The 24,432-nt window shown below is 41.9% G+C and overlaps 3 protein-coding genes across 4 annotated transcripts in view; all 3 read left to right on the forward strand.

Annotated features, from left to right (window-relative positions):
* kcnab1b (potassium voltage-gated channel subfamily A regulatory beta subunit 1b) overlaps positions 1 to 2,410 on the forward strand; it is a 53,283-nt gene extending 50,873 nt beyond the window's left edge. Inside the window, exons 13-15 of the mRNA XM_050032579.1 lie at positions 466 to 586; positions 745 to 833; positions 920 to 2,410. Coding sequence (XP_049888536.1) covers positions 466 to 586; positions 745 to 833; positions 920 to 1,009 — 300 coding nt within the window. The 3' untranslated portion in view covers positions 1,010 to 2,410. The remainder of the gene's footprint in view (positions 1 to 465; positions 587 to 744; positions 834 to 919) is intronic.
* Positions 2,411 to 2,667: 257 nt separating this feature from the next.
* Positions 2,668 to 17,924, forward strand: pask (PAS domain containing serine/threonine kinase). 2 transcript variants are annotated; one of them, XM_050033725.1, is made up of 21 exons: positions 2,668 to 2,988; positions 3,122 to 3,346; positions 4,927 to 5,156; positions 5,263 to 5,433; positions 5,582 to 5,716; positions 5,927 to 6,061; positions 6,273 to 6,510; positions 6,833 to 7,014; positions 7,104 to 7,233; positions 8,255 to 8,426; positions 10,114 to 10,346; positions 10,604 to 10,733; positions 11,514 to 12,088; positions 12,187 to 12,329; positions 12,437 to 12,604; positions 12,727 to 12,852; positions 14,247 to 14,381; positions 14,468 to 14,667; positions 15,043 to 15,176; positions 15,281 to 15,430; positions 17,023 to 17,924. In XM_050033725.1, the coding sequence occupies exons 2-21, from the start codon at positions 3,145 to 3,147 to the stop codon at positions 17,247 to 17,249; spliced, it is 3,816 nt and encodes a 1,271-aa protein (XP_049889682.1). In that variant the 5' UTR covers positions 2,668 to 2,988; positions 3,122 to 3,144; the 3' UTR covers positions 17,250 to 17,924. The 2 variants fall into 2 exon arrangements, with proteins under 2 accessions (XP_049889682.1, XP_049889683.1); XM_050033726.1 differs by having other exon boundaries at positions 17,026 to 17,924.
* A 1,232-nt stretch (positions 17,925 to 19,156) lies between these two features.
* mterf4 (mitochondrial transcription termination factor 4) lies at positions 19,157 to 23,943 on the forward strand. Its single transcript, XM_050033711.1, has 4 exons — positions 19,157 to 19,231; positions 19,555 to 19,984; positions 20,101 to 20,285; positions 23,463 to 23,943. The coding sequence occupies exons 1-4, from the start codon at positions 19,205 to 19,207 to the stop codon at positions 23,853 to 23,855; spliced, it is 1,035 nt and encodes a 344-aa protein (XP_049889668.1). The 5' UTR covers positions 19,157 to 19,204; the 3' UTR covers positions 23,856 to 23,943.
* Positions 23,944 to 24,432: the final 489 nt, after the last annotated feature.

Below are 24,432 nucleotides of genomic sequence, written 5' to 3' on the forward strand. Positions count from 1 at the left end.
TGGGCAAACAAATCAGTCTCCAGCGTGCCGCTGTCCAGCAACCTCGAATCTGTAGGGGAGGGGGGGCGGACATGACTCGCGGCAGTATTTTGAATTTGAGTGCAGTAACCGTTTTGGCCACATTCTTACATACAGCGCCTTTAATCTTTTTCTATCATTCCTGATACTAAGGTAGTATAGTTATTGGAACGCACAGTTAATTTGACCAAATATGATCACCTTGATTCACTTGTGGTTCCAAAAGCCAAGATGGTGACGGCCAAAATGCCTGACTTGAGGCTTTAAAACTGGAGTCAACAGTCCAATTGGTGACATCACAGTGGCTACATCCATTATTTTATCACAGTCTATCATATATTCCAATTTTTTTCCTCTCATCCAACAATTAAACATTATCTGGTTCAAGTTATTTCTTCCTGATTATGAGTAATCATTTTAATACTTCTTCTTTTACTGCTCCTTTAGCCATACCAGTGGTTGAGGGAGAAGATAATGAGCGAGGATGGGAGAAAACAACAAGCCAAGCTAAAGGAGCTGGCTCATATCGCAGAGAAGCTCAGCTGTACTTTGCCGCAGCTAGCCATAGGTGAGGGACGACATGAACACCCCTAAGAACCCCAACTCTACATTGTTGTGAGATCAAACAAAAATAATGTTGCTCATAACTAAATTCAGTGTTTTTCTACATTCTGTGTGATATATTGACACCATAATAACAACTGTAAAAACTCCTCTGATCTTCAGCCTGGTGCCTGAGGAACGAGGGAGTGAGCTCAGTGCTGCTGGGATCCTCCAATGCAAACCAGCTTACAGAGAACCTGGGAGCCATTCAGGTATAAAGTCTGTTTCCTAAGCTTGAGCAAGCGGTCCAGTCCAACAGCACTGATTGTATGTTCTTTCTTTGTTTTGCACATCTCAGGTAATTCCAAAGATGACAGCAGGCATTGCCTCAGAAGTGGATCATATACTGGGAAATCGTCCTCACAGTAAAAGGGACTACCACCATTAGGATGGACCCTGTTTTAGGAAACTATGCTCAGAAACGCCTATCAAAGCTCACTTCTCACAGCCATGGCACCCGAGTGTGTGCCCAACTTTGCTTGTGTGCGCGTATGACTGTATGTGTGACTGCGTAAAGTGTTCTGCTTGGCTCCTTGTCCGTATGATGATCAACCAGTACTCATTATTGTAAAGTGAGCTACTTGACAAAACATGCATGCTAAAGCTATAGCAGCCGGCTACTGGACTGAACAACAGTTCCAGTGAGATGATTTCTGGAGCGCTCTGACATGTTGCCTAACCACAAATCTAAAGAAGCATAACATTAGATCATGGAGAAATAGATCACTGCACGATGAAGCTGATTGACGACTAGCATGTGCCAGTTACAAACAATCTTGATTTTCTGAATAAGGGTGTTTTGCATCAAGAAAAGAAAACTTAGGTGTGACATAAGCTAATGGCAGTAAATACATGAAAAAAGATCAGGTGTATCAAAATGTACCTAATGTTAGAGGAATCATATAGATGTTTGTGCTGTAAAGAAAAAATCAGTGATGAGGTGTGTAATCGGGCCTGTTCTCTGCAGACTGGATAATATGCTCACACCTCCCAGTGCAGCTGGAGCTGCCCCGTCAACGTGATGAATTATTTCAGTACTGGAAGATGCTCACAATGTTGCTGATACCAAGAGAGCTAAGATAAACTAAAATATGTTTCAAAACATCTGTTCTGACTGTTATATATATATATATTTTCCTTATTAAGCAGCTATGTCAGAATAAGCTTTTCATATCCTTGTGTTGTATTTTTTTTCACTTATGCAAAAGTACAGCATAGTGTACTTCCCTAATGTGCCCCTTCAGCCCGTTTTAATTTGGACTATGCCAGACTTTCTGTCAGTAATGATAATGTCTGATTCATTTCATTTCAGTCTGTGTTGTGGTTAAAACTTTCGTCTAGTCGAAGTTGGGGAGAAGATGCTCCCGAGGGGGGAGCTTGTGAATTCAACAAAGCCATGTAGCTATTAAGAGACTCAGTATAAAAAACCCATGTGGACCCCTGCAGTCATTGCACCTGGTACTCTTACCCATCTTCTCTCAGATGCCATATTTACATAATGGGATGATGTTTGTTATGTTCTGTCTGTTCAAACATGTATTTTGGTGTCCCTCATCAGATTTGTACATACAAATAAAGAGCTTATAATTCTCATGTGATATGTTTTAGAGGATATATAGTAATTTTCTATTAATTAAATGGATGCCTTCTAATTTTTCGCCCCTTACAAAGTGAAATAACAAAGCTAGAGTAGACTAACTGTTTGCTGAGTTACATTGTAAACCGCAGTAAAAAGAAAAAACCTGTGACTTGAAACACTCTGCTGTAGTTACTGCTGTTTGCTGCTGGGGTTTGTCTGTGTCTTCCTGTTTTATAATAAAATAATGTGTGAATTATTTATTTGACTTATTTATTTGACTTGTGGCAGAGCCCTTGAGTTTTACGGCTCTAGTTCTTGGTTCTTGGTTGCTTTTGTGGTGACACCGTCTCCATGGGAACAAAGGCTGGCATTTCCGGTGAATCGTCCAATCAGCTGCGCTTGTTCAGAGGCGTGATATCTGATTGGCTCCGGGGGACTTCCTTGAATCTCCTCGGCTAGCACCCGAAGCCCGCGGTTTACAAAAACTACCGCTAAGTGAAACTAGCAATTAAATCGTCTTTTCCCCTTAACTAACCCGCTGGAATGGTTTTAAAGTTGTCATAACCCTACGGCAACGTCAACTCGGATTAAAGTCGTTGAGAAAGAAGCGGCAACCGGCAATTCAGGAAGCAAACACACCACGGTATCGTTTTGTTTGTAGTGGGAGTAACGTTAGCAGATGGCTAGTTAGCTAGATAGCGCAGGGGAGGTAACGTTACCTTGTCAACAGGCGTCAACTGAGACTGCTGTGCCCTCGTAAGCCACACGGTTTCTGTCTACAACCTGGGGTGAGTGTTGTTTCGGATTTAATCTTCATATGAGATGCTAATAAACAACTCATGTTATCAATAAAACGTTTTCTCTGTTAGCTAACCTGTTGTTACATTGCTACAATCCATTAACTACCTCTGTATGGGTCAGTCTCCGCTGGATAACCAACGGCAATGTCGCTGTCGACTCGTTTTGGGCTGAGCCAAAGCAACAGCAGAGGTAAAGGGGACACTATTTGTGTGGTGCCCGACCTCTCCTGTGACCTCCTGGAGGATGACTTTGACCTGAATAAGTCCTACCCGTGTACCCAGAGACCGATGTACAAGAGGAACCTGTTTGCACTGCAGCAGCGTCGTTACCCTGGTGCCTGGAGAGGTGAGTGGGACTGGTGTGGTTGAAATTGTGATTAAAGCTGAAATTAGTAACCACCAAATTAATCCTCAACATTTGTTTTTCTTTTGTAATTTCCTTTTTTATTGATTTTCCATACAAACCAACAACAATAAAAAAAATTAAATGTTATTCACATCACCCACCAGTGGTTTTAATGTTTTGGCTGATCAGTGTATACGTAAATATGTGGATGCATGTATATACGCAAAAATATATACGTGCATGGTACTTGTACATCATATTATGTGCACTAGTTAACACCTCAGATTATAAGAAAGGGTGTTGCTCATCAGTACGTTAGGTTAGAGTCGTGTAAGGGCCCCATACTTTCATATAGATGTCTTGCCTATCTATTAGCTTGTAACACAGTCTTTCATAGGAGGAGATTTTAGCAATTTCGTCGAACCACTCCTTCACCGATATATCTCCATAAGTTTTCCAGTGTCGCAGCACTATCCTAGTGCTATCCTGCACCATGAGATTTGCAGAGTGTTATGCCCACTTCCTTTCAGCATCACACCTAACAGACAAAGCACTGGTGTCTGTACGAGTGTAGAGGACATCACTGTATTGATGAAGACAATAATCTTAGACCACAGAAGAGCTATCGTGGGGCATGAGTACAAGATATGTAAGAGGGTGCCACAAGTGGTGTCACATCAATTGTGCCATTTTACTTGAGGTCCAATAAATCCCATTGATAATTTTATAATTAACCAGGTGTGTCTGCATTTCTCTTGATACTTAAATCGCGAGCCAATAATTTCCCCCCATATTCCACTAGTTATCTCTTCCCCGATATCCCTCTCCCAGCATCTCTGTAGGCTTTCAGAACTTGGTGGCTAATCCACAACAGTTTTGATAACTGATAATCTTTTAAACAAATCAAGTTTTGATGTTAATGGCTTTCAGACAAAACAAGCTCTTTAAAGAGGTAACCTTGGGCCATACAGGAGCCAAAACATTAAAACCACTTACAGGTGAAATAAATAACATCGATCAGAGTGTTACAATGCAATGTTCTGCTGGGAAACATTCGGTCCTGGTATTCATGTGGACGCCATTTCACACGCACCACCCTCCCAAACACTGCTTAAGACCAAGTACCCCTCCCCTCCTCATGGCAATGGCACTCCCCAATCCTTTGAGTTCTGTAGGTTGCAAGGTAGGATACCGGCACCTCCCAGAGATGCTCAACCAGATTGGGATCTGGGGATCAGGTTGATGCCTCAAGTTCTCTGTCAAATTCCTTGGACCATTTCTGAGCAGTTTTTGCACTGTGGCATGGAGCATTGTCCTGCTGCAGGGAGTGTCGTTGCCATGAGGAGTGTACTTGGTTTGTAGTGTCTGAGTGTGTCAAGTGTCATCCACATGAATGCCAGGACCCAAAGTCTCTCAGCAGAACATTGCATTGCAACAAGATTATCAATGTTCACTTCACCTGTCAGTGGTTTTAATGTTTTGACTGATTGGTGAAAAAAATAATTGTTAGTTGCAGCCCTAATTGTGAGGGCGATGGTAAGAGGATTTTTTTTATCTGTCTCTGAATTTTTTGTTTACAGGCAAAAGTTTGGATGTTTGCACTTCTGTCGCAGAGAGAAACCTTCAGATCTCTTGCTTACATCCTGGCTCCCAAGTTTCTGCCGTCTCTCTGCCACACCCGTTCACCATGTCAGAGACGGAAGAAAGCTTGTTCAATCAGCTAATCTCCGGAGATTTTGGCCTCCCGAGATCTCCATCTGCCTTCAACCCAAACAAAGTTATTCTTACTATCAACCATAAAACCAGAGAGGTACTGTGTGTGCATTTAATATGAGCCGCGGTGGCTGGGCAGATTTGCTCAAACTGTACTACAATTAGAGCACACACTGTAAATGTGTTTTATCTCTGTTTTTCAGATTCAGTCAGCAAATGAACAGGCCTGCAAACTGTTTGAGTGCACCACCAAAGAACTGATCGGAAAAAGGCTGTCCTGCATGTTGAAGAAAACCAGTCAGGTCCTGGAAGAGGCGATGGAAGAAGATTTTCTGCTAGAGGATGGAATTGTTGCGGCGGTGTCTGGAAAAGTGGTATGAAATATGATGACCAAAAAATGCTTTGCTTTGAATACCTTGAATTCTTTTCAAGTTTTCGCAAAAACCCACAACTGTTGTTAACATGTGTCTGTGTATATTTAAGAGTATGTTATGTTTGTTAAGCATGCCACTTTTTCTGTAGGTGGATGTTGTGACGTTATCTGGAGAGCTGCCGGTGTCAGTGTGTACGCACAGACAGTCACAGAATGAAGAGCACTGGCGTGTAATGATGGAAAATGTGGAAAGGGTATCAGCCTTTCTGACCTTTTCACAAGATGTAAGTACTTCATTATTTAGCAACCTCAGCAGTGTGATTTGTTTTGTTTGCAATATAAGTCGCCCAGCTTTCCTCTCTCTAAAAATGTTTTCACATTGTAATGGTATTACCGTATTCTTTCCTATCCTCAATTACATGCTACTGGGTAAACATTACCATTTTCCATCCCACTAAAGCAATTCTTTTTCCCACTTTTGATGTCATTTCTAGGGCAGCATCCTAACCTGTGACTTGGCGTTTGCCCATCTTCATGGATACCACCATCCTGACGAGTTAAAAGGGCTGTCCGTGAAGGAGCTAATCCCCTCTTTACAAATCCCCCTGCACAGTAATGCGTTGCCAAAAGTAAGCACACTTCAGAGCCAAAACTGTCCCACTCAGCTTAGGAAAGCTCCCTCTCATAAGCTTTGTTTTTTTAGTTTATGTTTACAAATGTGCTTCATAGACAGTTCAGAAACAGAGAGAGGAAACAAATAAATACATGATAGCCTGCATTGTTTTTAAACCCAGCTGTTTCTGTAAGTCCATCATCTTTGACTTTCCCTCCTTCTTTCAGATGCTGAGGGTTCAAAGAGTGTGTGGTAAGAGCAGAGGGGGTGCATCAGTCCCCCTGTGTGTCAAACTTCAGGGGGCAGTGGTGTGTGGGAGGCCCCAACACCAAAACAATGAGACCAGTTACACCTGCCCAGCAGACAGTTGTGAAAGACCAGATGCACAGGACGATCAGCCGTGCTCTCGGCTCACCTTCTCTGTGTGCAAGTCAGAAGGCTTAAACTCTGAAGAGCCATCCTCTGGTAAGGTGTTAAGTTGTTTTTTTTTAAGACGAGGCTGAGACCTAATGCTAGGTCAGAGGGGGATTAAAAAACACCTAATATTATTCTGGAGAGACTGGTGCATTATCCAGTGTTAATATTATGCCGCCCAAGCACTTTAAACATCCTCCAGTAAAGGCTGCACTCTTCAGCCTCTTATAATAAGAAAAATATACAGGAGCTAGACAAGATAATGAAACACACCACTACAGTGTAAAGCTGTGTGCCCTAAAAAAGTTATCTTTCATATACTGTAATCTAGTAACTAACTGTGAATCTTCAACGTCTGTCTTGACTCATACAGAAGTGAAGGTGGACAGCGTTGTCCTCTCCCCCAGCCCTGCTCTTGAGTACTCGGGAACAGTTTGGGCGTTTGCTCCTCTGAGTGGTCTCCTGCTGCTCCACCCTGATGGCTCAATCTACAGCATCCACAACCACCTGGCTCTCAGTCTGTTTGGCTACGACAAGGACGAGCTGCTGAGAAAGGTTAGCCAACACGACCAGCTGAACGCGGCCATTTGGATTGACGACCGTGCCAACTCACACTTCTGTCTCTGCCGCTTTGTCATCAACAGAGTGTCACTTTTCTGATCCCCGGTTTTTATGGATGGATGTGTGACTCAGACGGAAAGGCCGGCCCCTTCTGTGATTCTCCAGCAGAGGCTAATAAAAGTACAGCCTCATCCAAAGTATCAGGGAAATATGGTGAGTATTTGTGATGTGTACAAAATGGCACCTTTTTCCACAACTCACTTGCAGTGATTAGTCTAGACCAATGGTAGGGTTTGATACCGTTCACATCCGACGTTGGTGCCTGAAATTCTGTACCGGAAACAAACAGTGCTTTTTTGTGTGTTTGTGTGTCTGCTGGACCAGTGGTTCCCAACTAGTGGGTCGCGTTCTAAAAGTGGATCGCGGGTCCATTTTGAATGGACTACAAGTGACTTGCGATTGTGTCAAGTTTTTTAAAAAAAAACACATTATTTTGAAGTACAGTGAATTTACAGTATTTTGAAGTGCTGTTTTCTGCTGTGAAATGAGTGACTAATGGACAGCTACTTGACAGAGACAGCAAACTAGCTCGACGACATCATGTCCACATGCAAGTGTGACACTTAATGTATTCAACTGTGTGGACCTTGCACGAATCACTAAGGAGAAATCTGGACCCCATAGCTGGACCAGTTGGGAACTGTGCTAGACTATTACTGAAATAATATAGAAAAGAAAATAGACTAGACGCCAAAACTGTTGCTGCAGATTGGCACTGCATCGATAGTTTTGGCTCACTGGAGAGCTGACGGAGACGCCACAAAGCTCTGTAGCAGGCTTCCTGGCTTTGGGACACTTCCGCAGCCTATCTGAAGTTGATCCTGGCAGCTCCGCAGAGCTCTGTTGGCAGCCTCAGAGCTCAGTGGCTGGGTTCCAGGCTTCGGGGCACCTTGTGGCACTTCCACTTCTTGTCTAAACCTGGCATTGTCACGCAAAAGCACTCTCAGGTAGTGATATTTGGCACCGATGATTTAACCTGAATCAGTACTCAGTAGTACCGACGGAATTTGGTCTGTACCCTTAAAAGTTCTGAGTTTGATACCCAACCCTAACTAGAGGTTTTTGAACTGTGGGGTGAAGTAGCACAGTGTCAGTTTTTATTTTGTCTTGTCAAACAGCACTATTTGTCCTCACTGTGTGACTTAATCTTTTCCCTTTGGCTCCCACTCCTTAGACCCTTCCTCACTGGTGGCAGGCGATATGGCCATGGTGCATCAGGCTGTCCTGGGAAGAACCTCCACAGGCCGAGGCAGGATCTTCACTGGAACTAGCACCAGGCTGGACAAACAGGGCAGCGCTTTGTCTACCCTGTCTCCCCCTGCTGTGACCTCCACAAGAGTAGTTATGTAAGTGTGCATGTCCTTGTTGTCTGGAGCCATCCGAATGTGTTTTACTCCAGAGCTCAATGACTTCATATTACCAAAGGATTATAAACTTCTTGAACATGACCTTGTGAAACCTGCACAGAAAATAACACACCAGCAGACATAAGCATGAATAGTGGACCAGATCTTTGCATTTTTCTTAAGTGATGGACCGGACAGAAGCTGCAGTATCCTGGGACCTAAAAGCAGCAGACTGCATGTATATTTAATGTGCCTGGAAGAACGAAAACACAACAACTGTGTGGTCGATCCTGATGGCCTCTCTGTGTATATAACCAGCCAGCAGAGACACTAAAACACTCTTTAAGTTGCAGCTTAGCACTGTTTGTCTTTGTATGTTTTTCCTGCTCATTCTTAAACCTTTATTATGGATCGTAATTGTTTAGACGATGCAACTGGGAATCATAATGGTTCCACTAATGTTGGTTCAGTCTTTCATAAGCAAACAATAGAAGCAGATCAAATTAAATTGATTATGCTGCTGGAAGATGAAGATTCACATTTGGATTTACAGTATATTTATCCTCTGCTCTTTTGCCATCTGTTGGACAAATAATGTCACTGCATGCTTGGTCAAAAAGTTATCTTCATCAGCAGTATCAAGGGATTTACTCAGGTTTTAGTCAGGGAGAAGTTTGAGAGGCACCAAGGAGTTGTGACAGACATTACTTTGGTATTGCTGTTGTGTTATACATGTTTTTTAAGCACTCATTTACATCACTACCAAGATTAATTAATGTCCCACAGTGTTCATAAAATTGCCCTTGCATTCCAGTGACTTGTACATAATTAAGGTCCTCAAACAGTTTTGTAGCACATACATTAATCATTGGTTTATAACCTTCTCTGTCATAATATTGACTAAACTACAAAGTTTTAATAGCCTTTAGCTTTTATTGCAGCTAGACAGACAAGAACACAAATCAACTTGAGTGCCTTGGGAAAACACTGTCAGCCTAAAAAACCTCCCGCAGCTTCATATTGGCTCCTTTACAGTTACGCTTGCCAAAAGTCCTATATTCAATGAATTTTAATGAGGAAGTGATTAAATGTGACATTCACAATAGCTAAGATAAGGAGAAAGAAATCTTGAGCGAGTCTTGAGAGTCAGAAATCTATACTGATTATATATTACATAAAATGATGTTTTTGTAGTTTAAATACAAACTGTAAACATGTCAATATCTTTCAGAAATAACCCCAGCATGCTGTGTACTCCATCTACCTTGCGTATAAAGCAACCTGTTACATCTATCATTCTGTATTTATTCCAGTACCATTTTGCGCTGTTTTACACGCTTCATTGTGTTTTTGTTGTTTCTATAATATCCCTGCGAAGTAGTCAAATGTTTACAGTAGTCTAGTGTTTGTGTTTACTTTGTCCAGCTTTGTTTGGAGTCAAATTTCTTGTATGTACACACATACTTGGCCAGTGAAACTGATTGTGATTGTGATTATAAGCAACATCTGCCAGAGGTTTAAACATTGATTCTGTATGTGCACATCTGATCCCAAAAAAGATTCACAAAACATCTAGCGTCAGATTTCTTTACTTGTATTTTGATTTTATAGTATTATTATTACATTCTTTTAGATGCTGGTTAACATAACCGTACTTGGATTAAAATCCAGCCTTTCTTGTGTCTAGGGCTGATGACACTACAGAGCTGATGGAGCAGGCAGCCCAGGTTGGTCTCTGCGTTACCCAGCTAGACTGCGTTGATAGCACTCAGGCACTCCTCAAGACATTTGCCTGGGTGGAACCTCCAGAAGAAGAGACCTACTGCCTGGTTTCCACCGAACCACCACAGCGTAACCAAGAACAGCAGCTCGGCAGTAGAGTTCAGGAAAATAATCAACCTGACATCAAGATTATCCCAGGTAGGATGCAGCTAAACTGTTGAAGCTTTAGTGTTCTGTTTATAGTTATTTATTTGTAGTTCGTCCTTTCAACCCTGAGACTAAACTGCAGCTCATATTGGAATGGGTACTGAAACTTTTACCTCAGATGAAGATTTAACAGACCATTCTGCACAACATGCTATGTAAAGATTTTATATTGTATTAGATTTTAGAAAGCATTAAAAGAGCAGTCTTTGAGAAACTATATTGAGTGTTTTTGTTTTTCACCTCTGTAGACACTCCCACTCTGAATGGACAAGCTGGTGGTAGGTTGCCTGGTACTTCTCCTGATACAGGCAACAATCATCGCTCATGTGCCGCTGTGCTCCAAGACTCCAGCTTTGAGGTCATCTCACTGGAGAGCAGGTGAGGATAGAGATTTCACTTCTTTGTCTTAAGAAACATTTAATTCTGTACATTTTCAGCATGAAAATACACAACTGGCTTTAAACTTGTGTACTAGAAGACTTTGAGAAGACTTTTAAAAGACCAAAGTCGGACACCCTCTGTCATCAAGAGGCGTGAGCTTTTAATCACATTTTTTCAATATTTTTATTAGTAATTTTTTGGACATTTTATAAATATTTGTCGGACATTTTATTAAATAATATTTCAAACATTTTAACAATATTTGTCGGACATTTTGTTAATGTTAAAATCTTAAGTGTGTGACTAAAAGCTCACGTCTCTAGATACAAGAGGGCAAGTTTAAAGCCACTTGTATTTCGTGCTGAAAATGTGGAGAATTGAATGTCACCCAATTAAATGTCAAAAATCACCCAGTCTGATATCTAATTTTTAAGACAGTTCATCTGTTATGTCAGTAATCAAAGCTGAAAGATATTTTACATTGAAAAATTTAAATCTGGGGAAAATGTATCTACTCTGGCATGATGAATGCAAATTAATTCCATAGCATCTATTTAAACTGAATGACTTTTAACTGGTCAGTTGGCATCAATTATAAGCAAGTAACCACTGAAATAAAAATCTTAAGCAGTCAGTCATGGTTAGACTGGAAAGAAAGCTGCGTTCTTCAGAAATTATTGTATTTTTATTACCTCTTTTTGATAAAATAATACCGTCTGGATTTCTTTACTGTTTACTCATTTCTAATCATTGGTTGATTATAACTCAATTTTACAGATCTTCCTCTGGCTTCTGTGAAAAATTTGCTGGCCATGGTGGTTTTGACCCAGGCCAGGCAGAAGACTCCCCCTCAGCACACATAGTGGACTCAGCCAGCTGTTTTCTGGACCTTAACACCAATGGTGATCTGGTGACCCGGGCGCTGGCCGAACTAGATCTGAGTGGTAGTGTAGAGCTTCTCAGCGGCAGAGGACACGAGGATGATAACCAGCACTCCATGACGTCCTGCAGCACAGCCGAGCTCCTGCGCACACCCTCCCCGTACTTGGTGGAGTCTGACCAGGAAGCAGAGCCTGTTGGTCTACAGGTTAGAAACGGCTCAAGTGAAGAGCAAGTAGAAAACGATCAGGGAGAACAGGATCAGTGGGCAGCTCTCTCTTCAATCCACAAAGAAAAGAGCCAAGAGTTCTGCGTGCAAATGCACGGTGGGATTCAGTCAGTGACGGACGCTCCTGCCACATCTACGCCAAAGAAACAGAAGGTGAATGGACACAACCTGTCCTCAGACATTACACAGATACAGGAGGGGCGATATGAAGGAAGTGCATACCACAGAGATGGCACGAGAGTAGGTTAGTACGACTACAACTGTTAATCTGTTTCCCCCTCATCTACGTATTGTGTTACATAAAGCAAAAAGACGTTAACCAGTTCCTTATTGTCTCTCCAGATGTGCGGTGCGATGTGTGCAGGACTACCCTCCCTGATGGAAGCTCCATGATCTGTGTGTGGATGAGTAGGCCTGGCCAGCAGGGGTCACTGTTGCAAACAGATCGATCACTTCAAAACCAATCAGGAGTCAGTCTAGGAGAGGTCAGTGGCAATACAGATGAGTTAGGATGACACATTATATTTATTTATCAAAGTATGAAAAGTGATCTGTGCTCAACTCATTATTCTTAATTGCTGTCCTCCTTCAGAGGATTAGTGAGGCCAGTCATGGGGAGGCATTACGCTCCACCATGGACTTGGAGCAGTCTCGAGCCTGTGACGGGCAGTTTGATGAAGAGTACCAGCCTCTTAAAGCTGTGGGTAAAGGAGCCTTTGGTTTTGTCTGGAAGGCGATACGGCGCTGTGATGGAGTAGAAGTAAGAAACATTTTCATTAATCTAGAAACATGTCTTATTCATGTTCATACAACATGTAACAGTTTGATAAGATTGTTGCGACTATGTGACCTCTTTAACTGTTTGTTTTTTTAAATTTGCAGGTGATCGTGAAGTTCATTAACAAGTCCAGGATAGTGAGCGACTGCTGGGTAGATGATCCCATGCTGGGACGGGTCAGCCAGGAGATTGCCATACTGACACGAGTACAGCACCACAACATAGTCAAGGTAACTGGGTTGTCAATACCATGTTTTTCCTCTTACCTGTAGTGCTGTTATCAATCTAGATTGTTTTGGTGTGAGTTGCCAAGTGTTGGAGAGATCAGCTGTAGAGATGTCTGCCTTCTCTTGAATATAATGGAATTAGATGTCACTCGGCTTGCTTCTATTTGAAAAACTCATGTAGGAACTATTTTCTTTCTACCAAACTACACCTGTCAACTGTATCACCGTGCAGAAGGAAGTGCGCACCTCCTCATGGACAGGAGGCTTGTGCTTGTGACAGAGCAAGCTGTAAACATAAATGGCCGGCCCCCTCCTCACCCTTTTTTTCCTTGAATGGCGAAGGTTTGACCCGCCATACTCTGCCTCTAACTGGCTGACACTGACATTCTAAAGGCCTTTGCACACTGAGACTGAAATTTTCGGAACAAGTTCGATTTTCTGTTTTTCACATCAATCAGATCCTTCAGACACGTTTGACCAAGAGTCAGTGAAAAAAAAAAGACAGAGAAACAGGGGCACAGAATAATTTCATAACTCAGACAGCTCACTTTCAGTGGGTCAGATAGTAAAATTCAGGGGGTGATGATGACGAGGAGGATGTGGACTGCACAGAGAATGTGGGAGACATAGAGGGAGGGACAAATGAAAGACAGGGAGGGAGTGAGGACAGCCAGATATGTAACTCCAGTGGAGAAAAGCAAAGGAGGAAATGTGTCTTAATTTTGTCATGTATTGTGAATTTTCACAACAAATACAACAATAAAACGCATCAGAATCAGTGTGCAAGGTTTCTGTGCCTAACCCTTTTTTTTGGATGACAGATTTAAAAAACTGACTCAGCGTGCAAAGGCCTTTACCCTAAGCAAACACACTCCATAGCTATACCTGACCAAGCCATCAACCAAGGCAGCAAGAACCAGCCAGTCAGGGAGAGTTGGGTGGGTCATGTCTTCACCATTCTAAGAAAAATGGTTTGGTGTTCTCCTCTGATCTGTAACGTTAGCTAGCGATACAGTTGACGGGTGTAGTTCGGTTCAAAGAAAATAGTTCCTACATGAAACTGCTCACAACAAGGTCTGTGGATTATCTTGGGTAGCTGGGTCGTGATTTCTGGAAAGAGACGGTGTTGAGTTTATTAAACATATTTTGTTTTTGGTGCTTTTAGCATCACAAGCTGAGTGCCATCTAGTTCCATTATATTCTACAGCCATCTCCAACACTCAGCAACTCATACCAAAACAATCTAGACTGCTAAACAGCACTACAGGTAAGAGGAAAAATATTTGTTTTTTAAAACAGGGGTGAACTGTCCCTTTAAGACACAAGGTTGTAAAAACTTTCTTTCATTATATTATGTTAAATTATGTTGCTCATCATGTATATATGTGTGCCACTAGGTGCTGGAGGTGTTTGAGAATGGGACCTACTTCCAGATGGTTATGGAGAAACATGGAGATGGTTTGGACCTTTTTGAGTTCATAGACATGCAGCCGAGGCTGGATGAGCCCCTGGCTAGCTACATCTTCAGACAGGTATGTACATAAGACAAGAGAACAGGCTCTGAAATGTGAAGTGTGTATTTATTCTTGTCTAAACTGGAGGTTCCGTCTCTTCCCAGCTGGTCGCCGCTGTCTTCTATCTGAGGACTAAGAACATCCTTCACAGGGACATTAAAGATGAGAACATCATCATCGACAAGTGTTTCCACATTCGCCTGATAGACTTCGGCTCTGCCACCATGATGGCTCCCAGGAAGCTCTTTTACAATTTCTGTGGCACGCTGGAGTACTGCTCCCCAGAGGTGCTTCAGGGAAATCCGTATGTACATAATACCTGAGAACGACAACTGGTATTTGTTCCTTTTCACTTAGCAAATAGGAAATTTCATATTGGTCTTGTTTTTATAGATGGTTTATTTTAAAGGGGGAATGACTGTCCTGATTACTCAGCTCACTCAAAGCATTAAAGCTAAATCTAGGTCAGAGCACTGTTTTCCAGTCCTGTATCACTTTTATGACCCATTAACCTTTACGATGTATAGTTAAACTATATGTAGCGTCAAGGATATACTGATCGTAAAGTTCCGCAGCCGTACACAGGCACTAAATTAACTGATAAATAATGTGCTGCCATGTTGTTGCCAAATTAGCCTGTTGTAATTATAGTTCGTCTCTTTGTTGGGTTCTGTTGTAGCTATGAGGGTCCAGAGCTGGAGATGTGGTCTCTTGGTGTGTTGCTCTACACTCTGCTGTTCAGTGAGAACCCCTTCTGTGGTGTTGAGGAGATCCTGGATGCCAGACTGAAGCCTCCATTCCCCCTCACTCCAGGTATACTGCTGGTGACTGCAAATAACTTTCACTGATTCACTTTCACAGTTTCCAAAAACATATTTTCCAACTCAGTGTTGACATTTCACCATGTACACTCTCAGATCTGCATGGTGTCTTATGTGGGCTGCTGCACCCTGATCCAGCCCAGAGAATGACTCTGGACCAGCTGCTGCTGCAGTCCTGGATCAGCCAGCCCATTTCCCTGGCAGAGTACAGCTGGACAGAGGTGGTCCCTGCAACTCAGAGCAACTGTGAGTACCTTTAAAGGAATACTTCATCTCCCAAATGACCATGTATATGTCAGTTACTCACCCTGTGTTAAGTTGAATTTGTGAAGAAAATGTTTTCCCCCTTAGCTCTGGTGAATGAAGGATCGATACGTGGAGAAAAGTCTTGCAGAATTAAATAAAAGGTGTCCACATTTAACAACAGCAAACATCACAAAACATCAGTTTACAAACTCTCACACAACACGTGCAGTATAATCCAAGTCTCATTTATCCAGTTGTATGCTCAGTACTTCCCAAACAGATAACCCTCTCTGACAGGGAACTGAATAGAAAGTCAAACTTGTCTATGCTTTCTTTAAAACCAGACTATATCGACAATAACTGCAGTTTTACCTCGCTGAACACGAGAGCTGCTGGTCTACAGCTGCCTCAATTAGTTAGTTTGTGTTAAGAGCCCCTTTTCCACGGCAGGAACTTTTCTCATTTACCCGGGCTTTTGAAAAGCCTTGGCGCATTTCCACCGAAATTACAAAAGTGTGCTGGCGCTGAACTCCTCCACATCCACACACATCCACTGACACAACACGGTAACCGGTGAACAGCTGAGTGGCCGCTGTGGAAACGAAGTGAAAATAATTAACTCGAGTTGACGGCAGCTACACTCGTTACTGTAAGTGACATTAATCCTTAGTGAGTAAGAAGCCAATACTTTATCAATACATGTGTTCAGCAAGCATGAACATGTAAACATGTAGACAGTTACCTTAAAATACTTTCAAACTTAGCTGCTGGCTGAGGCAAACAGACCCAACTCTCTACACCAGCACTATGTTACCAGTAAACAAGCTGGCGGAGTCAAATACAGGACACACGCCGAATCATCTACGTTATCACGCTATATTTTCCGGAACTTTGAGGTGAGGTGGAAATGCAAACCACACAGATTACCAGGAATTCTTTTACCCAGGTAAATAAATTCCTGGTAATAAAAGTTCCTGGAAATGTTGGTGACTTTGCTGTGTCCAAACTAACCCTTTAAAACACCAGTGCTGTCTGTTTTGGATGTACTGAGCATACGGAGGGATAAATTGAACTTGGATTAGACAAGTTGTGTGAGGGATTGTAAACTGATGTTTTCATATAAATTTACTGTTGTTAAACATTGAACACTTTAACTTGCGTAAGAATTGTCTCAGTTTTGGGATTCTTTGTTCACTGTAGAGGCATGTGGGAAAAACAGTTGTCTTCATGAATTCAACGCAACACACAGGGTGAGTAATTGATACACAAATGCTCATGGGGGGGGCGTGAAGGATGTGATGCGCCACCTGCATTTGGAAAAGATTAAATTCTCATTAAGAGGTTGTGAAAACAATTCATACCAGATCTGGCAACCTTTTATAGACCAATTTAAGACAGATACACTAAGTCATTCCCCTAACTAGCCTAGTTTGAATCCCCCCAGTCCCTGTCTTTCAAAAGCTCACATGGTCAAACTTTCATGTAGTGGAGAAGTGGCACCGCATAAGTTACCATCTGTATAATCTGCAGTCTCAGCTGTGCAAATTAAAGTTAGTGGCAGCTCATCTACTCAGGACCTTCTCTTCTTGTAGCAGGCTCACCACAGCACCAGGAGTCCAGCCCTCAAGTGTACATCAGGCAAAGCTTGTTCCCGGATCAACATGATGAGACTCTTCCTGATGATGAGGAGGAGGAGGAGGAGGAGGAGGAAGATGAGGAGGAAGATGAGGAGGAGGAGGAGGAGGAGGAAGATGAGGAGGACAGGTTGTCAATGGTGGCCCTGGAAACAGAGCTTCAGAAGTATCTCCATGAGGAATAAAGGCTGAATTTAAAGGAGGTGGAGCCCAAGAAAAGGGAAGATTTTCTCCGTCCAATCAAACACTACTGTGTAGGTGTTCGTCCTTCAGAGACAGATGGACCTTTTGCTTTTATGAAGTATGAACAGTTTGATACCAGGTGGGATGAACATTATCAAGCTGCTGTCGGTCAAAACGTGCTTGTTCGACATTTTTGTGATTGCAGAAAGCAAAACAGGAGATTTTAAATATGATGATGTAGCATTTCTTTGTAATCTTATTGTATTTATTCTTTCACGCCTTAAAATCATAGCGATGGCTCACAGTGATACAGCTTTGCCACCAAAACCCACAAGTGACCACAACCTCACAACCAAGATCTTAGTTTGATAGAAGGAAATAGTTTTAATTATCCAGCTTCTGTTAAACAAATGTCGATTTTATGTTCATGATTTTAATCTTGTGTCTTTTAATTAAACATTGTAAGTATATTTACAATATTTTATCTATTTATTCTCATAGATTAATAAATATTTTACTACAAATGTTGCTTTTTATACGATCAAGCAATAGCCTGTTGATCAGAACTGTAGACAGTTTATTGTTTGTCATGCAAACATTGTAAATGTATTTAAATTTTGTATTCTTAATGCAGGCAGTAAACATGGTAAATCATTAAATGGCAGTGCAATAAAAAAGTTTCACATTGCTGTTTCTAACATGGTGAGGCAACGAGGCAGCTGCTGTTTGGCCTGAATGATTCCACCTGCAGATTTCTGACATAAAACACTTCTTTTTTTTTTCTTTTTGTAAATAGGTTTGATTGATTTTCAAAGTTTTTATCCCACAACAAAGACACAAAACATGTATATTTGACATCAGTTCAACCATTCCTCCCCTGATTCCATCCCTACCACCCTGCCCACCCATCCATGACATCACAGGTTACAAGATACATTCAGGTAAAGGAGGGACGCTACCAGAACTTCACCAAATAATGGTATTAATCCCTCAAACAAATGTAGAAAGAGACTGCTGTCATGCAACATTTATAGGTACCTCTTTATCAAGGGGTTCTAGTAGCAAATCAATTAAGTCCAAAAAAGGGACTCAGTATCTTAATAAAGGTTTGAGAGGAACCTTTGAGTGTTGATTTTTTTTCTAACTTTAAGAAATACATAACATCCTTGACCCGATGAGAAAAGGATGGGGGAGCAAGGTACTTCCAATTTAGAATGATGAAACGTTTTGCCAGGAGAGTAGTGAAAGCTATAACCACATGTGCTTTATTTGGTGAGAATGAAACTCTTAAAGTTGATTAATTTGTCTGAAATTTGGGGAAAACTTTGCTGTAAATACTGTTTGTAAACTTGAGTTAAAATGCTTAATCAGTAATATTCTACCCTATAAAGTGCAGGGTTATTCACATATAAATGAGCAGATTGTTGTATAAACATAGATAAGACAAGGTAAGCATTTTGTGTTTCTGAGCTTCTTAATATATGTTAAAGCTTCAAAGAAAGCAGCAAGAAACAATTATTTTCTGCTGAATAAAACAATCACTACAACTCAAACCATAAATAAGGACTATGCATAAGACACCCCACCCCTACCATATATTATTATTATTATTACACTGTTTTGACTATGCAAATTACTGGAACTGACTGATTGCATTTCACTTAAATATTCTTATGAATTCATGTGAAAAATAAGTTGATCATTCTTGTCCATTTGCTCAGAAATTAAAAGAAAATGAATTAACACATTTGTTGGAGCATACAGAGAAATTCCATGTTTAAAAACACGTTGACATTAAAAAATAAAACGTCTCGTCTCCTCTTTGATGGTTAGTGTCCGTCTAAAGAGAAATTCAAAAGTCTAATTTTTGTTTTTCCTGTGTTTGCTGTAAGCGGAACCTTTGTCCTCTACTGTCTGTTCAGGCTGAAAGACGGAAGTATATGTACGACGGACAAGCATGGGTACTCGAGTTGCTGCGCGTCAGGTGAATCAAAATGCTACCTAATATGACAGTTTGTTTATTTTTTTAACTTAAAGTACAATTATTACATTGTTGAATATTTAATTTAATGAGCTACGTTGCTTAAAAATGTCGAAGAAGCGACTAACAGCCTGTAAACTTCCGCTATAACCTTCATGTTTGCTAACATGCTAACGATAGCACAGCTGGTTTATTAGTCTGTCTTCTGCTAACTTCTCGCAGTTGCTCTACAGCCATGACAGTTGTGCTGTTTAGACTGTTCACTATGAACGGGGACATAACGTAAGTGCCGTTTGTGTATCATAACCATTATTTATTTTCTACAGGCTCTCAGGTGGATTGTGAGAAACCCCCCCTCCTCTGTCTTCAACCCACTTCGGTTTGGGAGAAGCCACCTCCGTCCTCTGTGCACCGGGTGCAGACTGTTCTGTTCCCCCACCAGCCAGAGCACTCTGCAGCCAACGCAACACAACCATGACCTCCCCTGTAAGCCAGTGGCAGAGCTGTCCCCACACTCCCTGCTGGATATGGGATTCACAGACACCCAGGCAGAGCAGATCTGTGAAGCCGTGTCCAAACTCCGAGGAGGAAATGCTGCCAAACATGCTCTGTCAACTCTCACAGCTCTGTTTGTCTTGGGCCTCAGTCCCTCCACTGTGCTGAAGCTGCTGGAGAAATGTCCAGAGCTGTACACTGTCAAAGAATCGCAGCTTCAGCAGCGCATAGCCAACATGCGGAAACTAGGTTTAGTTGAAGGTGAGATTGTGATCACTGTGTAGTATAGTTCATCAAAACATTGTCGAAGTACTCAATATTAATGAGATGCTTCCTGTGAATATAAAACCAGTATTTCTCCTTATATCTCCCTTCAGGCAGCCTCCAGAGAGTGGTGTCCTATTACCCCCAGATCCTCACTGTGCCTGTGAAGACAGTAAAAAGTGTGGTGATGTTCCTCAGGGAGAAGTGCCTGTTTACCGTCCAGCAGGTCACAGACATCCTCAGAGATACTCCGGCAGTCGTACTGGAGAACATGGATCAGCTGGAGTACAAGTTTCAGGTCAGCATGTAAACAAGACAAGAGAGGAATGAGGCAGTTTTATAGACACACAGGTGCATCTCAATGAATTAGGATATCGTGGAAAAAGTTGAATATTTCTTCTCTGTTACGTCAGAAATGGAAAACTGTATTTATTCCAGGCTCACACAGTCTTGAGAAGAGCTCTAATCAGCCAATTAACTCACCTGCAAAGGTTTCCTGAGCCTTTAATCTCTTTGGGTGCATTCACACCAGGATAGTGCGGGGGACTCGGTTCGATTGGGCAGGGAATGCCGAAAAATTTCACACCTTCATTTAGTTTGGTTCACTTCCACACTGCACTTTTTAAAGTGGACCAAACCACCTGGACAACTTCACGCAATTACAATAACTGCTTTTTTGGGGGTAGTATTGCCCGAAACGACCACTGACCATGAAGGAAAAAAAACATGAGGAAGAAGAAAACCCGGCTCATCCAAAAACAGAAATCCATCCCCTTCAGCCGGCTTGGTCACCACAAAAACACTAAGCACCAAAATGCATTGCGCTCTACGTCACTTCCTCTCTTTAGTTCACTGGATAGTCCGTTTGCATTTCCCACTGTAAGCGAACCGCACCCGGGTTCACTTGCAAGTGAACCAAGACCCCCAGTTTTCAAGCGGACCAGGGTTTGCCCCTTTGGTCCACGCCAGAGTACGAATGAGCGTTCACACCACTCCAAACGAAGCGAACTATCTGTGGAAGCGGACCAGGGTTCGTTTAAAGTGGACCAAATGGCTCCAGTGTGAATGCGTCCTTACTGCTACTCCCGTGACCTGAACCACACAGACAACCTATGCGGCTCAGGTCAGGAGGAAGATGAGAGACACCAGACTCAACAATACAGACGAGCTGAAGGCCGCTATCAGAGCAGCCTGGGCTTCTGTAACACCTCAGCAGTGCCACAGGCTGATGGCCCCTATGTCATGTCGCACTGATGCAGTAACTCATGCAAAAGGAGGCCTGACCAAGTATTAGGTGCATAAATGAACATACTTTTCAGACGGTCGACATCTCTGTATTATAAATTCTTTTTTTTGTTTTTGATTGCGTACATAATATTCTAATATTTTGAGATACTGGATTCTTTATTTTTATGAGCCGTAGTCATCAAAGTTAAAGAAAAAGAAGGATATAAAAAAATCAACATAAATAAACATTAGTTGCAGGGCTAATTGAACTATAAAGAAGTTCAATAGCTCTTCAGTCAGGCAACAGCTCCCAATGTATAAAGTACTGTTCTCATGGTCGACCGCAGATTTATTGACTTCCTCAAAACTTGACCAAACATCACATCAAAGGTCACAGCTGTAAAAGACAACACCCTCGCTGTTCACATAGACTGTGTCTCAATTCAAATCAGACAGTAATTACATACAGTGTACACTATTTACTTTTCCATTTAGTACACAAGAAATCAACATCGCTGTGCTCTAACAGGAAATGATTCAAGACAAATGCTGACAGATGTCAGTCTCTGATACACACTTCACAAACAGACAGTATTTATTCATGACGTGTACCAGCAGCTGTTTCACCACCATCCACAATTTGATTTCTATCCAGCCGGGAGCAGCTCATTAATTTCCTTGCGTTGTAGCACAATAGTGTCCATTAACAGCACACTCAGAGCTAAACATTTTTAATATCCATGCTTATTTTTTTTCAGCGTAAACACTCGACGTCAGAGCTATTCAGTTACAAATTTAATCGGGCCGGATTTAAAAAGATTTTTTTTTTTTAGCTTTTGATAATGACAAATTTTAAACATACAGGTGAACGTAGTGAAAAATAGCAATGCTCATTGTTTCACTGTCAAAATAAAGAAGTGACGGTCACATATCTGACCCAGGCACGTCACATAGCACAGAAACAAAACAAAAAAAGAGCTATTAATGCCGTCAATTCACAAACCATAACAGGTGGCAATAAAAATAACCAATAAAACACTATCTCTCTCTTCCAGTATTTACCTCCCTCTCTGCCTCACACACAAACACACAAACCTCACCTCACGTCACCTCATGACGTTTACCATCGAGGTCAAGGAAAAGCTTTAGTAGAAGACAGCTGTTAGTGTGGTCATAACTGAGTCACAGCATGCGAAGAAAGCTGATTTGTGAACGATATAACTGGCAGTGTCGATATACCGATCCATCGAGCCTGCCTAGTTGGTACTGAGCATGTGTAACTCAACAGAGATGAGAGGGAAGCGAGATGGCTCTATCGTCAGCTACTTCAGAGCACTAAATGTAGTTAACATATTTCAGTTATATTGGTATATCAGATTTATGAATGCTGGGCCGCTCAGAGGTGGCGTCTGGGCCGGATGTCCCCGTTCGTATAGGCCGCCTTTACATTTTCTGAACCTGCTGTGCAGTATGGAGTTGGGACACTGCTACAATACTCCCTCTGGTGGTCATAACTGAACTCCACATCCTTTTGCAATTGTGGCCGTGAATAGATCAGTGTTGTAAGAAAGGTTCATTTCAGGTTTTGTGCTGCTATTAACTGTGAAACTGATTATTTAGCCACTAATATTGATTACTGTAATGTCTTTTTTCACCTGTACACCAGCTCTAAATCATTTAAAATTCAGCAGCTAGACATTTGACCAGAACAGGATGCCTATTTTGGCTTCCCTGCTTTGGCCTCTAGTCTCTTTTTAGAATCCCTTTTAAAGTTCTTTTAACTACGTACAAGGCTCTCAATGATCTGGCACCAGAGTATATAACTGAGGTCTGCTAGTCTGGGTCTTCTAACTGACCCAGAGTCCAGGTTAAAGACAAAGGGTGGTCGAGCCTTTTCAGTTCTTGTCTCTCGGCTTTGGAACAGCCTTTCACGTCTTCGTTCATGTCTTTAAATCTCGTCTGAAAACTTACTTTTACAGATTGGCCTCTCCTGACAGTTGATGGGCTTATTGTATGTATGGGAGTGTATGTATTTGCAGCCATGTGTATATGTATGCATGCTTACAGGTATATTAATTAAAGGCGTATGGATATGCTTACATTTCTGCACATTGGAAAGCAGCTCAAAAAGTGCTCTACAGATAAAGTTGTTATTATTATAAATAATCTGATATATGCCGTATAGCCATGTTAAGTTACATCTTACTTTCTTGTTTGTAACAGCATGTATTAACTCATCTCTCCACAGTACGTCTACTTCCGAATGGGTGTCAAACAGGCGGAGATGGCGAAGTGCAGGTTGTTCCGTTTCACTCTGGACGAGGTGCGCTGTCGACACTGTTTTCTGGAGCGCAGGGGCCTGTATCAGACCCCAGACAAGAAGGGACAGACGCTCATCATCAACCCCAAACTGGAGAGCATCCTCAGCGCTGACGAGGACACCTTCCTCCAACATGTTGCCAATGCATCAGCGGAGGAGTACGATGTATTTAAGAAACTGATGGCAAGAGAATGGCAGGAAGAGGAGAAGCACTGGGGCACCGTTGAAGCTGATAGTGACGGTGGCGAGGAAGAGGAAGTTGAAGACGATGAGGAGAGTAGAGGGAGAGATGGATACAGGAAGAGGAGGAGAAAGAAATGACAGAACACTATGGGAAGGACTGGGTTTGAAGGAGGAATTACATAAGAAAATCTGATGGTGATAAACTAATAAAATGTTTCCTTTCATCAGGTTGTTGAACTCAGATTTGTCATGAAGTGCTTTAGAAAATTCTTATCTAAAACACACATGGGAAACAATGTCGCAGGTATCGTTACCTAGCTTGTTCTCTTTTGTGCCCATTGTGATAACAGATTGGAACCAAGTGGCCTCTTTTGATTTGAGGTTCTGTGTTCATTAAGTGACAGCGTCAATGCGCAAAATGTGGTGACGTCAGTGTGGTTAGGTTGATAGATGACCAATATATGGATGAGTCACACTAGTTGGATGGGAACGTGGTGAATATTTTCTTACATATATTCTTTTCATGGTCGAAAAGCTTTTGACTTTCCTTAAGTGACTCAACACAAGCTGAAGCGACAATTAAGCCCAAAATCAAAAATTCATATTTTTCCTTTTGGTGACCGAGCTCTGGGTAGTGACCGAAAGAATGAGGTCATGGATACAAACAGCCGAAATGAGTTTCCACCGTGGGGTGGCTGGGCTCAGCCTTAGAGAT

This window comes from Epinephelus moara, chromosome 21 (assembly GCF_006386435.1).
Source record: "Epinephelus moara isolate mb chromosome 21, YSFRI_EMoa_1.0, whole genome shotgun sequence".
Taxonomy (NCBI): Eukaryota; Metazoa; Chordata; class Actinopteri; order Perciformes; family Serranidae; genus Epinephelus; species Epinephelus moara.

What these genes read in the sequence shown, in the direction of transcription:
- mterf4 (XM_050033711.1), top strand. Translation starts at nt 19,205, where the DNA reads ATGGGTACTCGAGTTGCTGCGCGTCAG. An exon ending in CTCGAGTTGCTGCGCGTCAG is followed by an intron (nt 19,232 to 19,554) that starts GTGAATCAAAAT and finishes TATTTTCTACAG; the next exon opens with GCTCTCAGGTGGATTGTGAG. An exon ending in GAAACTAGGTTTAGTTGAAG is followed by an intron (nt 19,985 to 20,100) that starts GTGAGATTGTGA and finishes ATCTCCCTTCAG; the next exon opens with GCAGCCTCCAGAGAGTGGTG.
- pask (XM_050033725.1), top strand. Translation starts at nt 3,145, where the DNA reads ATGTCGCTGTCGACTCGTTTTGGGCTGAGCCAAAGCAACAGCAGAGGT. An exon ending in TCAACCATAAAACCAGAGAG is followed by an intron (nt 5,157 to 5,262) that starts GTACTGTGTGTG and finishes TCTGTTTTTCAG; the next exon opens with ATTCAGTCAGCAAATGAACA. An exon ending in ACAGTAATGCGTTGCCAAAA is followed by an intron (nt 6,062 to 6,272) that starts GTAAGCACACTT and finishes TCCTTCTTTCAG; the next exon opens with ATGCTGAGGGTTCAAAGAGT.